At 40.7% G+C, this 15741-nt stretch overlaps 1 protein-coding gene across 2 annotated transcripts in view; it reads right to left on the bottom strand.

Annotated features, from left to right (window-relative positions):
• Nucleotides 1-53: 53 nt before the first annotated feature.
• The window catches only part of KCNK5 (potassium two pore domain channel subfamily K member 5), a 52012-nt gene continuing 36324 nt past the window's right edge, over nt 54-15741 (bottom strand). For both annotated transcript variants that reach the window (XM_090046690.1, XM_090046699.1), the window contains 4 exons: nt 11288-11399; nt 9485-9651; nt 7154-7322; nt 54-5437 (listed from right to left, as the gene is read on the bottom strand). In XM_090046690.1, the coding sequence (XP_089902816.1) occupies nt 4620-5437; nt 7154-7322; nt 9485-9651; nt 11288-11399 (1266 nt within the window). In that variant the 3' untranslated portion in view covers nt 54-4619. The remainder of the gene's footprint in view (nt 5438-7153; nt 7323-9484; nt 9652-11287; nt 11400-15741) is intronic.

The raw sequence follows: 15741 nt of genomic DNA on the forward strand, positions 1-15741 counted from the left end.
AATAAGGCTTAGTTTGTCAATTCTTTCCTCTGCAATGATGAATAGAGATAAACTTGTACAATTAACATTTTATTGCAAAATATTAAAATAAATTACATTTTTACAAAGACTTATCCAATATTTACATACAGTGTGGTTCCAGTGACAATCAGCAAACAAAGGACAGACTGCATCTCTTCATGCAATGGAGTGACAGAGATGAAACAGCCGAGACTGTACAAACATTAAAAGCTGCATGGAAAGCAGAGACTCTACTTTTAAAAAAAAGAAAGTTAAGTGTCACAATTAGAATGAATCCTAGAAAGCATGAAGACTAGAGATAAAATGGGATGCTTAGGCTTCTGTTAAGGTCCAGAGGCTTAGTATTGCTTTTTGGTCTCACGTTATTGAGAATGTTGGTGTAATTTTACCTATACCATGAAAACCAAATGAAGAAGGAAAAAAAAAAATCAGAACTTATCCAGGGTGACAAAATGTTGTATATCACTAAGGAGCAGTGGTAATTTCATGACGTCTGTTGCCAGCAACAGATTCACATAAATCACGATCACAGGAAAAAGTAAAAATAAAATAAAATAAACCAACACTCTTTGTATGTTATTCAGTGGTTTCGTACCAATATATCAGATTCATTAGACTCTATACCACAAGACACAAGCCCACCACTGATGTTCATTTGGTCACACTAAAACAGATTTGAATTACAAAGGAAAAAGCAATAAGTGGCACACAAAATGGGCAGTGTGCTAAGAAAGAGGAGGGCACCTCATTTGGACTGTAGGAACAAGATTCACCAACAGAACATAAAGAGATCTTTAGGAATTGTCAATGGCTTTTACCTCATTGGCTCATTGTGGGAGAATTGGTCAATGGAAATTGGGCACGAGAAGGGAACTTCATTTGAGAAGGGACCCTCACTCTGATTAATGCCCCAAAGTTAACGAGAAATAGGTCTGTACCAGCAGTCCACTAGAAGGATTCCTGCCCTCTCCTCTCTCCAAATTTATACAGGTGTCTGCCAGAAGTTTTGCAAATTTTTATTAGTAAATGACTATACAATCCCATCTATAGAAATGCACTTATTTAACCAAACACAGCTAGACAGTCAATTACCTCAGCAAAAAATATTTACTAGATGGCTAAAAAAATCGTTCTCCAAAATCATGAACTTAATTTCCTTGAACTACTTCACATTATAAAGATCTTACCAAACAGCATCTGAGAATTCAAAGTGGCCAAAAGCACTTTTGAAACCAATAGGCCAAAATGTAGGCTAGGCACTCTTCTAGTTCACTACTTGGAAATCAAAAAGGCAAACAGATAATGTTAATTTAAGCCTCTAGACTGCTGTTTTTCTTAAACAGGATGGAAGAGATGTAGACAAAGGGCTGTCCGGCTTGGAACTCCAGCTATTCTGAAATGGCACCATCATTTAAAAGGATAGTGGACAAATCACCCTTTTGCAGGAGGCCTATAAACCAATTTAGTCCCGCTTAAAAGTTGGATGCATGTTGGATTTAACAAGAACATTTCTTGTGCTGGTTCTTTGCACACCGGTAAATTTTGCCCAGCATTAGAGTTAGAGCAAGGCACGTGATTGGCTGCTGGGGAGAAAAACTGTGAAGTGTAATTATGTTTAAAAAAACCCAAACCCCAGGAATTCTGTGTTTAGTTCTTGAAAAATTGATTAGTACCTGAAAGCCCATGACATGTGTCATGTAGACTTGATATTCTATGACAGCACTGGCAGTTTGCCAGTGACCCTGTGCTGCATTTAAGCTTGGAAACAGAATAGATCAAGCCCATCTGCATCTTTAAATACAAAGGTGCTGTTTGATAAGGAGAACATAGAGATTCCAATGTGCAAAATCTCAATATGAGCAGTCCAAGCCAATGGTTACTATGTAGCAGCCTATTTGTTGTTAATGGACACCCTAGCTTACTTCACATGTTCAGCCCTCCAATGCAGGAGGCCACATTTGGTTATCCCTCTTTTTTTACTTAACATAAAATACAACATGCTTGATATTCTGTTTTTAATCTTAGTTTTCCTACTTTACCTGGAATTAACTGTCACTATAGCCTTAATCATTGTAATTTACAATGAAAGACTAGCTGAAAAGCAAGAAATGCTTTATGGAGTGCTTTGTTTGAAGGATGTGCATTTTCCTTAATGAGAAGGCTGACCTGCTACACCAAGGGTTAAAATTTTTTAAATGGCATATTGTCTACTATTTCTTTTTTCTTGTCTTTTTTTTTTTTTTTTGCAGTACTAGTGGCACCAAGGCACAATCATCATTAAGAACCCTTAATACAAGGAGGTACACCTGAGGGGCTTGGCATCGCAATAAAAGGCTATGACAAGAAAGTCTATTAGAACAAACCAAACGTTGCTCAGACAGATGTGCTCATTCCTGTCAGTTGCAAAAAATCCAATTGTGTCCTTCCATCAAGGTTCCAAACAGCAGCAATATTTTGCAATTACACGTTGGATTTGCTTTTTTTCCTCAGCCATGCATATGTTAGTGTGGAGTAACTACTAAACCAATGAAGCACACTTTACATTTCAGACCAGTGTAATGGGGCAAGATCTTGCCCTTAGTTAACATTAGCGTATAGAAGCTCCTGCAAATAGAACAAGCTTCTGAACAGAAATGAACGCTGTCATTCCTTGTTTCACAGTAGGTGACTTCAGAACTCTCGTCAACAAGATATCCAACTGGAGTGCCAGGTTTCCACAAGTTCTCCTTGTATCAAAGGAGAAACTAGTGATTCAAGCAGCAGCTAATATTTACTGTTATTAGTAAGTTTAGTCATTCAAAGTTAGTATTACAACAATTCTACATAACCTCTCAGAGTTAGAAAGACAGCCGTATTTTCTGCCCTCTCAAATGCTTCGAGTTTGGTTTCAACTGTTCACTGGACTGCTGAAAGTTTAAGGCATGTTGACATGACTTAGATACTGTAAAACAAAACACAAACTTGCCTAATAACGTTAAAAAGTTTAAAATCCCAGCAATTGTCTATTCTAAAAATATGTTGGACCGCTGAAATCCATACCTCTTGCCAACATAAATCAAGAGCTTCATCTGAAAGGATTTGGCACATTTCATGTGTAAAGCGCTTTAACAAAATAAAAAGAGCGAGAAATATAAAACCACACACCACCGTTTTCTTTACCACCATTTTCTTTACTCAAAATGTGGTATTCATTTTTTTAAAAAGCAGGCCTGGCACCCCATAGCAAGAATCCCTAACTGGAGCCGAGACATAACATCTTCAGAACTGCTACAGTGACTTAGGGGTCCAAGTCTCTTTTTAAAAGCAAGTTATGCTTCTCAAGTCAGTTTTGAAAAAGACACTTGGAGCCTAAGTCACTGTAGCACTTCTGAAAATGGTACCAAAGATTTAGCATTACCCAGCTATTTGGGGTAAAATAACCACATGGAATGTCCTCTTAAGGATGCAACATGCAGAAGTATAAGCAACTACTGGTACAAAAATGCTCAGGTTCAAGTGTAATCTGAAGTACCAAGTTGGCAAGAAACAGCAAAAGATTTTGCAGCAATATTGAACACACTGTATACAAGGTCTGCAGCAGCTCTTTAGTCCTTCCAAGAGGCACTACAACACTCAGAGGGTGTCCTCTACTCAAAAGATGGTTTTGCTCAGAGAACAGTATCACTAAAAACTTCACCTGTACAGATGCATCATATAAAGTTTATTCAAGTATTTCCTCTAGAATATGGGCAGAAGGACATGTTGCACCCACAAAGCTTGTCAAATGGTGGTTGTGCTCTTCTTTACTTTGATCAGGGTGGTGTCCCCTCCATACCCTCCTCACTACTTTCTTGCACACAATCAGGCTGCTAGACCCTGAATTTCATTCACACATGCTTTTCATGCCCAAGAATGATTTTCATCCTAGGGTAGGTCCTTGTTCATTAAAGGCTCTCTAAACCAGTTCCTTTGGTCTTTTAAACAGATTTGTTCAAGAAGTTAGTGCTCTTCATTTTTGCTAGCACTAGCATAATCTAATGCTGTGGAAGCTTCCTTATTCAGCTCTGCCAATGCACCTCTCCTCTCACCTTTGGTACATCCTGCTTTTCCTTCTCTTGGAGAAGAGAGACCAAATATGGCACAATTGGGAGTCTCGACTACGATAAGGCTTTTCACATGTGGTCTAAGCAGGACTTGAATCCAGGTTTCCAGAGGTGAAAGTCTAGTACAGTAATCAAACATGTTATAGATGCCCAAACTAGTTTGTCTGCAATTGTAGTTTCACCCCCAAACTAATTCCCTCAGGAAAAGCACAAAATAGGTCCAGTGTAATAACTATTCTTTCCCCCCACACTTCTAGCCTCCTCAAACCCTTAAACTGTCATTCTGTTACAACTTGCTTTTTAAAAAAACCCAAACAAACAATAAAAACCACATAAAGCAAAATTGAATGGATGGTTTCTCAACAAAAAACCCTGTAGGTAACATTAACACATTGGAGTTTTAGTTTGTTTTTTAAAAAAATGAGAGACAGGAGGTTTTAAACAATAAATGTGCTTTCCTCCTTGCTCCCATCTATTAACCAATATCAGACAACCATTGTCACCATGAGTGCTGCTTCACGTTGTAGCTTTTCCATTGTTTACTGTATTATACTCATTCATCAGTTGTTCATAAGGCACAGAAGTTTCCAGCTCATTACTGGTAAATGTGGATTCATCGGAAGATGAAAACTTCATCAGGGTTTTGGGAGTCTCAGGTTCCTCTACAAGATTGTCATCCATGGAGGATTTGGAAGTTTCCTCATCATCTGAAATATCTTGCTCTTCATCATCATCTTCATTTACAAAAGTTATATTGGCATTCTCAAATATTAGGGGACGGCAATCCCTGGAATCCCATGCTTCCCCTTCTTCCTCACTGATTCGGTCCAGCTGGTTTACAAACATGTTGCAGCCCAGTGGGCTGTCTGTCTGTTGGTCATTTAGGTGCTTCGCAATGTGACCATTTTTGAGTTTTAAGGAAACCTCATCATAATTGAATGAGTTGCTCTTTTTGTACGTCACCTGGACATCTTTATTGGCAATCTGCATATTTGGTTTGGAATGGTCTGTCTTAATGATGTTATCATTGTTTGACTTCAGGGCCTTCTTCCCTATCTGCTTGATGAGATCATTATAGGTCTCTTCCTTCTTGGAAAGGAAGCTGAAAATGTTCACATCCTTGGAGGTGCCCATTTGAAGGGCTTTTTTAGAGTGAGGGGGATTTTCAAATGACTCTTTCCTTTTTTTCCTCCGTTTCTTGATTGCTTTGTGGACTTCCACAAACATGCTGACTTTCCAATTCACAAATAGAGAAAGCCACGCTAGGCCCAGGTAGATCCATAACTCCACAAAGTATCGGTAAAGGGCATGGTAGTTTGCTTCTGGGTTTACACCTGCAAATAATTCAAAACAGGACTATCACGTTGTGACTGTATACAGTTTTAGGAAAGTATTCAACCAGGCATAACCTTCATGAACCCAAGTGAAAAAACCTTGAAGGCTTTTCAGGATGCAGTTTTTTACATCAGCCTTCCAAGAACAAAATCAGAGTAGAAAGTGTTTGAAAAAGTTTGTCCTAGAAAGGGACTAACCTTAAAAGAAGTCTCTTGCAAAAAAACCCCTCAAACTTTTTTTTTTTAAATGGATCAGAAAGAAAGGACAGTTTAGTTGTTAAAACAATGTTAAGAACCAAGATGTGGGTTGTTTCAAATTCTCCTGAACAACTATGGGCAAGTCATGTTCAAGTCTTTAAAAGTGCTCTGTAATTTTGGGCTCTAGACACACAGGAACCAATAGTCAGAGGTGGTAGTCATTCATAACTGAATTTAGTTTGAAGTCAGCTGGAACTATCAGCATTTACTACTTCCATGGGAGAAATACAGCTTGCCAAACGAGAGCCAAGGTGTCAGTAGGTGATGCCCAAGATTAGAAGATGCTTTAAAAACTGAGTCCTCAACATTAGTACGTCTGAATTTCTCGCATCTGAAAAATGGGGACCCTGTTTTCCTAGCATGGTTGGAAGCTTGTGTGCCTTAAACAAGAGATATAAACAAGTGTTCATTATTCAAAATTAGAGCTAGTGCTGATGATCATAAGAGCAGCAGTACTCTCAAAGTCACCCAAAAATGAAGGACTCCAACTAATGTAGAACTTATTTGTTGCAATTTGGCCATGAGTTTTTCAGTCATTCACCCCACATTGAGCAACTCACACTGAGAAACTGACAAATTCAAGTGGTTGCTGAGACCACTGCAAGCTTGGACAGGAAAGAAGCACTTTCTACGCCAACTCCAGTTTTACATTAAGTAGTCAGTGGATAAAATACATAAGCAGTGCTTAGAGCAGGGGTGAAAACCAGAACTCTTCCAAGTCCATAGTCTGACAGGTAGAGAACTCTCTTGGAGTGTGGGATAGGTAGGCATGACCCCTCTCAGGCTGATGGAAGTAAAAGCTTCAGATTTCCCACATCCTGGGCAAGTGCTCTGACCACTTGAGTAGTGCACAAGAGATGGGCACCGTGCTTCTTCCCAGAATTGTCTAAATAAAAAAGAGTGAGCACCGTTTTCATTTTTTTTTTAAATGAAAGAATGCACGCACCTTACTCAGGTCTACAGACAGACATATAAATCCTGGCAAAAGAAAGGTGGGATTGAGACACCTTCCCCTTCCTGTCCTCAGCATTTCCCTATTGTGTAGACCTAGGTATTTTCACACTGAACAGCAAACTTTAGGTAGCTCCCTGCTTAGCATGTTGCTACTATAGAGGTACCTAACTCTCCCTAAGCACATACAGTGGGCCTGCCCCCACAACACAAGCATTAGATTCCATTCAGGGGCCACATCCTAAAGATTAGATGTTGCTGTGACTAACTCTTTATTGAATCTGGCCTGAAGTACCATTTAAAGAAGCTGCAGGGTGAGCTCCTTGAAGCAGCATTAACCATTAGGGAACACAGAGAACCATTAGGAAACACTGCTCCTCTTGGAGTAGTGCTGACCACCAGGGAAATATTCAGTAAAGCAGAAGGCTCTGGAAATCTTATATCTCAGGTAAGTGACAGCACACGTGACACATACGTTGGACAACACGAGAGTAAGTTATTACTGACCAGCAACAAAGTCTCCAAATCCTATGGTGGTGATAGTGATGAACGAGAAATAGAGACCTTCAATGTAGTCCCAGCCTTCTGTCACCATAAAGACGAAGGGAGGAATAACCAGGTGAATGAGGACTCCCCACATAATGAAAATAGCTGTACATGTGATTTGTGCTTGCCTCTGGGAAGAAGTAAAAAAAAAACAACAACAGCAAAAAAACCTTTAGAGAGAAGTCACATTTTCTTTCACCCAGTGCACTTTGTTTTGTGTCCAATGTCAGCGATATTAGTCAATTTGTATTTTTGCAGTAAGAGTTTAGCAACCATGGCTAAAGGGGACTGAAAATAGTAATGAATGAATGGAAACAAAAATCACATCATTCAGACACCTCAAAAACAGTGCTTTCAGGTCATTTTCTCAAGTACTTTTTGGATGCATGCATACTCCAAAAGGTAGAAGAGCTCCTTACAGTAGCAGCAGTAAGTTAGTGCAGTACACAGGTTTGGTAAAAGCACTGATGCCTAAACAGGTAGAGATCACTGCAGTCTGTGAGCATATCACCACTTCTGTCCAGGGTGATCCAGTTGTAAGCAGTAGCTGTTGGAGTAGTTGCTTTGGTGGCAAAAAAAGGATGCTGTGGAAGAACACTGGAATCAAGGGCATGGAAACCAGAAAAAGAGCCAGGTTAGCAACAATCAATGAGGGAGCACCATGAGGCTGACAGGAAGGGGCATTAAAGGGTTTTGGAGAGGAGAGAGAGGGGCAGCCAGGGCACTTAAAAGAAAGCATGTCATATTCTGAATTCATGGACATCAGTTCCATCTGTTTTTGGGGGACTACTCAAGCCACTCAAATTGCACTAGTTTAGATGGCAGCCCTCAAGAGAACAGCAAGTCTGTAATCTACAGTGCTTGTTAGTTCTCTAGAGGCAAAATTCATACAGGTGCAGAGAGCCAGAACTTGTGTAGAGGTCATTTTAATCCCCTCTCCTCCTGCACAAAATCCTTTTATTAATTGGTCATGTGTGTCTGCATATTTCTATTTTACCCTAAGTAGTACACGGTATGATTTTTGCTTTACTGCTTTCAGTCACTTACGCTGCTATACAGGGGCTCCTACACACATGGGGAGCCTGCTCTGATGAGCTGGAAATCCAGCACATCAGAGCAGACTCATTGAGTCTGCTGGAGCACAGAAACTGACATGTCACTGTGCGTCTCTGCGCTGACAAAATGGCAGATGTGTGCTCTGAAATAAAACATGTCCAATGAACTATAGTTTAAAGCAGCGTGGGGATGCAATGTGATGTTGATACATGTAACACTTTTAATTAGCGTGGCTTGCTCATTAAAGCATCCAGTGCCATGCCAAAAGCTCATGTAAAAATACCCCAGGTTTTGTTGTGCAGGGTGTCTCTATACTGAGAACTAAGACTATAGGATCACCCAGAAGCCCCAGTCATGACCTACTGTACAAGGTGCTGTACAAACTGAGGCAAATGATCTTAGGCAGTAGAACTGGTTGCTTGGGGAAGTTGTGGACTGGCCATCGCTGAAAGTGTTCAAGAAGAGGTTGGACGGCCACTGGTCAAGGATGGCTTAGCTATAGCTATGCCCGTGTTCTATTATGTGTATTCCTCATGCTGGGTGCCCCTCAATCCACCTTTCTGTTACATGTGTCAGGGTGTCTTTAAGCTTCCCTCAGAGGCATTCGGTGTTGGCTTCAGCCAAGGCTGGGGATTTTGGCTGGGGTGTGCCAGTGCTCCTGCTAGAACTTCAAACCAGAGGTTCCTAGCTGGAGGGTCTTGCTCCTCTGCTCAGGGTCAGACTGATTGCCATATCTGCGGTCAGGAAGGAATTTTACCCCATGATCAGATAGGTGTGGACTGGGCATTTTGTTGCCTTCTTCTATATAGCAGGGGGTGTGGCCCTTTACTTGAAATACCTCTAGCATATATTAATGATCTTTTATAGAAGCAGGACAACTGGCTGCCATGGTTCCTCTGCTTTACCTGTGGCAAGTCAGGATGTTATGTCTTGTGTTGTCTCAGGGTTTATGGCAGTCTTATGAAAAGTTTAGATTATGGATTGTATAGGGTGGTTTGGACAGGGATGGTCCTGCTTTGGATTGCACTGGATGGCCTCTAAGGGTCCCTTCTAGCCCTACTTCTCTATGATTAGTCTACGACAGCTTACAGAGTCCAGTCCTGCTCTAGGTCAAATTGTGTAGTATCACTACAGAATTTGCCCCTTGATATGTCCAAATGTACTACCCAGATAACCTAGTTCTTTGCATGCCTGCTTAAGTCACACACTAAACACTTGGCCAGAGAAGAAACATACCAGGCTTACTCCTCTCTTGGTCAAGAACTGGCCCAGCCTCTTGGCACGCCCACCAAAGAACTTCCCCAAAGCACTGATCCATGTCAAGCAGAGGGGAACCCCAAAGAGACCGTAAAATATGCAGAAGAGACGCCCAGAGGGTGTCTTTGGAGAAACGTTTCCATATCCTGAAAGAGATAAGAAGATATTATTTAGCTCACACGAGCTATGGGCTTGCGCTAAGCATATAGCAGTACAATTCTGTCTATACACAGATGACAAGCCATTGTCTGAGCCTTTGCTGTACCAAAAATTCACAACTCAAAAGCTGCAGTCCTTTCTTACCCAATGCTGATGACCTGAAATACTTGGAAGCCTTCTTCTAAGTAACATATTACATTTAAGTCGAGGCTGGGAATGGAGGGCTGCATTTTAGTTGCCTCCTGGCTTATCTACAAGTTCTGAGGCCTCTCTCATCAGATAAACCAGAGATTGAAAAAACCCTCACCTTGAGGCATCTAAAGTGTTTTCTCCCTCCTTTTGGTAAAATACTGCTAGAAGTCTGAATCTTATAAACTGATTCAAATGCATCCTCTATAATCCCTCCCCCACATCTCCTGCCATAAAGACAAAAAAGAAATCAAGTTAGCAGATCAAAAGTGCCACTGCTAAGAAATTTGCACCCCTTGTGAGATCTCCATTCTGGGCATGAATGTTATACCCTAGCACCTCTGCAGAGAGAGGCAATCAGACAACCAACTGGAGGAGAATGGGTCACAAATGTGCAAGTTGCCTTGATCAGGGCTTTAAATGTTGGATAGTAACAGAACTCAACAAGCGACCATAGGTATTCTGAGCACAGACCCAGGAAAGACAACTAGCTTATTTTCTAACCCTCTGCTTGAAATTTCTTGTTTAAACCATGTTTGCTTTCCTGAGCTTTTCTTGCTGGAAGTCAAGCAAAAATAAAGTCAGATTTCTTCAAGGGTTTCTTAAGTAATATTAACATGTTGCTGTATTTGGTTTAGCAGTAAGGTTCCTGTCTTGCTCACCTCCTCTGGCCAGTTTGTGTTTTCCAACACCATGGATGTTCTTTTTTCAGAACAAACAACAACCAACCCATAACCCTGCTCTTTTTCTGAATCTCGCAGGGTCCTACAGATATATCAGTGGCGGCCTTCTGTAATAGCAAAGGCAGGGTTTTGCATTGGGAGAGAAGCTGATTTTCCAAGGTACTGCGTATTGGTGATGAGCAAAAACCTTTTGGTCGGGTTCTAGCTGCATACAGCAGTGGCAAAATTTAGACCACCTCATACCTTTTGCCCTTTCCCCTGAAAAAAAAAAAAAGAGTGGAGAAAGAGGTGATAAAACAAAAAGGTTTCAGAGAACCTATGAGACTGTATCTATCACCACTCTGTTTCGGATAGTAGAAGACCTATGCTTTGAGTCCCAGTGAATATTCCTTTAAGTTATAAGCAGCACTTGGTGCCAGGTTTATACCAAACAGGCATTCAAATATAAACTTTGATTGGAACTAGGATTATATCAGTCCTACTTCATCAAGCCACTGGATATGTAATTACTCAGCAAGGAAAACATTTTTATTACATACTTCAGGGATTTGAGTGCTGATGAACCATAACTGCCTCATATACATGCCTCATGAAAAATATGTTCTAAGTTTGCTTGCTCATTTGCTATACTTCTCATAGTTATTGGGAAGTATATTTTTCTTCAATGGATAGCCAAATACATGAAAGAGCAAGAGGCCACTGAATTGTAAGAAGTACTGCAGCCAAGAGAACTCACATGATAAATACCCACCAATCGTTGTGATTACAGTAGCAGCAAAGATCACAGCATTGGGCCAATTCCAGTTGTTGAACGTGTTGTTGCCCGTAATGGTAACTCCTTGCCCAGCAGCATTTGATACCACCTACAAATAACAATACATAGCATCAGTTAGAGATAACGTCCAACATGTAACCTGAAGCAGAAAGAAGCACCCATTAGTGTCTTCCCATAGTTCAACCGCACAAAATAGTTGTGGAAATTGATTCTATGAAGCACAAATACTTCTTTGGCACCATTGCTAAAAAGCTGAAAACCTACCTAATGTAAATTGTCTTGCCCAGTGAACATTTGCTAAATGGCAGAAATAGATTGCAAAGCTGTTGCAGAATGTGAGGGTTTACTTAGGGGTTTAAATGTGAGGTTTACCTGGGGAGAAAACTATGGCTAGACATACAAAGGTACCAGAGCAAATCATGATCTACCTCCCAGAATTACTTTAGCCAAGTAGCACTCAGCTACTCTGCAGCACAGTTCCTGAATACAGAGTTAGTATTGCACAGGGGCACCTGCTGTATTACAACTATATTTGTAACAATGTTTGAAACTCTTGGCAAGTCCTGGCACAACCAAGGCATGAGCAAGACCTAAGGGAATCCTTTAGCAAATCTATGCAAATGAAAACACAAAATAATACACATTAGTGCTAGTTCACCTGCTGTCCCTGGCAAAGCTAGGTACCTTACAAGCCAGCATGATACTGCACTTCTGTTTTGCTTAACTTTCCTGTGCAGCCCGACACTATAAGTAATCTGGTGGCACTCCCTGCATTAGGCCTCTGTCTCTCACTCACCCTTCTCTCTCAAAACCTTTGTACTAGCTGAGCCAATACGAATGCTCTGTGTTCGTTTATACCATTGTCCGGTGGAGAGCATCAATTATTTGTGCTCCCATAGAACATGCAAATTAAAAGCTTTGATATTCACTTGGGTCTAGAGGGCACTGCAAAGTTGTGAGCAAACCTTATATATTGTCTAGCTAATCTTAGGAAACATCCAAGTAGAGACTTGGGCTTTTCAAACTGGATCATAGGAGCCTGCACTAGTTTGATACAGAAAGTCCACAGAAAGTCTGTATACAGGTTTAACGAAAGTTTTAATAATAATACATTTAACTCTCATTCTGACAGACTTGGACCTCCCTCAAGTAACCAGAAGGAGTTTGCTAGTGATTTCACTCTTTGAAATCTGTAATTGTTTCATTTAGTCCTCGAAGCAATCCTAGGGTGCAGTTTCAGATTTCTTAGTTGTTCTTAAGGTGCTTCTAACAGAAGTCTAGGCTAAACTGAAGGTGTTGACACATGGCTCATATACTCTGGAATAATTTGACTTTGCTTTACTTTTGCCCTGAAGTAAACAGACAATGAACAGTCTTACAATGGTGTAAATCAGTTCCCCCTGGGAAAGTTACCCTTTGGAAAGTGAGGAGTAAAACTGTACACTGGTGTCTGAAGTGCTAATAAATTTCATCCCAAGGTAGTCCTTTCTATCACTGCAATCCAGCAGGGCTGGTCCAACCATTAGGCAAACTAGGCAGTCATCTAGGGTGCCAAAATTTGGGGGGAGTGCCAAAATTACATGCAGAACAAAATAACAGGAGCATCATTCTAAATAACAGCCCTGGCTGGCTATGGCTCCGCCTTGGTCTAATACCTTTGGTTCAGCAAGGGGAGAAAGACCTCTTAAAAGATCTCAGAGGAAACATCACTAGAATTGCAATTCCTACCTTTTGAGTGCTGCGATACACAGTGGTGGGGGCGCCGAGGTACACAGTTTGCCTAGAGTGCCAATTACCCTTGGACCAGCCCTACAAACCAGGTTGTTGCTGGCTCCCATCCCAGCTACTGGTGAGGAATTGCAGTAGTACCTGCTGCAGACAATTATACCTAGAGAGCTGGTTGTATGGCTCTCCAGATATAGGCACAATTTTATTCAAAGTCAGATTACCCCAGGGTGTCTGCACCCTGAGAAAGTAGCACTAAATTTAGATACCACATACTGAGTGTGCTGTAGCCCATATACTCTTGATAATCTCACCAACATGTTAAGAATGGAGGATGACAAGAAAAACAAAGGTCTCATTTTGATAGGAATTTGTTAATTCAAACCCATAAACTGTATGTAGACAGATATTTCAAACTAAAAGTAACATTTTACGGCTGCATTTAGTTTAAAGTGAATAACCCACTTTCAGAGAAAAGGCGGCCCACACACACAGATGTAAAAAAAATCAGACAGGTTAAATTTTCCCATGTAGACAAGGGAACCCCAGTGCCCTTGGGGCAGATTAACAATTGCTCACATATGTCTGAGTCTCTGATCTCTTACAAGAAAACAAATGGAGGCATTCCAAAGCAACTCCAGCTCCTGCAAAGGTGTCTAGCAAACTTTACAGTCAATAGCATCCAAGGCAGCTGACAAATACAGGGGCCTGACTGGCTGCCAAAAAAATCTTCCATGCCTTGGAAAAGGCACACATTAAAATTACGCCGCATGTTAGACTACAACCATTTGGTTCCAAGTTGCATCTTATCGCCCAGGCTCACTTGGATTAGTTTCATTCTTCACAAGGCAACTGACCTCAAGATACACAGTAACATGTCAGTCTCCTCTGTCACTGGGCCATTATCTCATCCTACATTACTCCACCTTCAACTTGAACTAATGAGCTCTGTTTCCCAGTATGTGAAAGCAGTTAGCATGCAATGTGCAAGCGGTGGTGTTGTGAAGGTGTGAGAGGGCCCCAGCTCCAGAGGGAGAAGGCAGCTGGAGTGAGCAGAACACAGCTGCCCCTCACACCCATCCAGTTAATGTCCTTAGGGACTGAGGGCCAGCTCTTCTCATTGTTGTATAAACACTTAAAAAATTCAGATTCATAGCATCTCCCCTGCCAAAGCTGCACCTCCCTCTCATTCCTACTGGAACACAGTTATCTATGAGCTGCAGTCTTGCTTCAGACTTTCTCCACTTTCATTATTTTCAGTACCTTTTCACTATAATAAGCCTGTTTCTCGATCTGAAGGCCCAGAGCATGAACAACATATACGTTCCAGTTGTAGGAGAACAAGATTAAAATATATACATTTTAAACTCAGTGTTTTTCCCTTTTTTCTTTTTGTTTGGTTACTGAACAACAGCACATACATACATACATACAGCAGTTTTCTATGCCAAGTAACTTTTGACCACATTGAAATAATTAAATCTTTTTGGCATAAGTAGATAATAAAAATGGACACGATACCATTAAGCTGTAAGATGCTTTGTGTGCAAGAAATTTTTGTTTGCTTACTAATAACCTTTTTGAATTCAAATAATCAATATGTTAGCAACATGGTCAATTTTGCCATTTCTGTGATGACAGTAGATAGGACCCTAGCAAAAATTGGTAATATTTTTTTTTTTGTGATAAATACTAAAATGTACCAAGCAAACCCTCCCCACCGCCTCCTTCCTCACATTCCACCCTGGAGTGTTGAGTAGAAAAATAAGCGCCAAACACTGCAGTTCAATCTTTAAATAAAGTTCCAGTTTGGAAATGCCAAAGCAATTCATTCTGACAGTTTCAAAACAGCATTTTTAATTTAAAATATTGATCTAAAATTATTTAAAAAATGTTAACTTGAAAATAAAATATTTCATTTTGTTTCAAAACAAAACTATTTTAGTTTGAGCCAAAATTATTATTATTATTAGTTGAAAATCTCCAAATGTTTCCATTTTGGTTTGGCCCAAATTCAACTTTTTTCCTTGTTTTCTTTGTTTGGCTACTGAACAGCAGCAGCAAATAAATAATCAACCAACCAATCCAGCTATTCACCTTGGTTTAGTCACTAGGGGCATCTTTACACCTGCTCCAGAGGCTGGGGAGGGTGGAGGCGGGGGGAAAGAGGGGCTTTAGAGTGGCTCTGAAAGCCACTGTAATGGAAGCACCTGCAGTGTCTCGTGTATTCAGAGTCCTGCACTTCAACATGACAGCAGGGGCACTTTAACTAAAGATCATTTGACAAGCTTTAACTACAGTGCCCCCAGCAGCCATTTTAAAGCACGTGGATGCTGAATACATGAGACAGAGGCTGCCAGTGTGCTAATTAGCACACTCCAGCAGACTTGATTAGAACTGAGTCTGGCCTGATACGCTATAATTACAGCGTGTCAGAGAAGCATCCCTGCATGTCTACATGCACCCTAGGTTGCCTGGAGTTATTACTTTAAGTAAATGGAGGTTGCAGGATGGAAATCCAAGAAAGGGGGGAAAAACCTAATGCACCTTTTGATGACATCAGCAAAAATACAAGCCAAAAAGTTTTTCCAACCTAATAAAGGGGGCAATGTTCTCTTAGCTCTCTTCCAGCATAAACACTGCTGCAATACAGCAGGTGATCTCCTTCAATTACATCTTTAATGTTACTTATTAAATGATTAACC

This window comes from Crocodylus siamensis, chromosome 1, assembly GCF_052110815.1.
Source record: "Crocodylus siamensis isolate JL-2025a chromosome 1, ASM5211081v1, whole genome shotgun sequence".
Classification (NCBI taxonomy): Eukaryota; Metazoa; Chordata; order Crocodylia; family Crocodylidae; genus Crocodylus; species Crocodylus siamensis.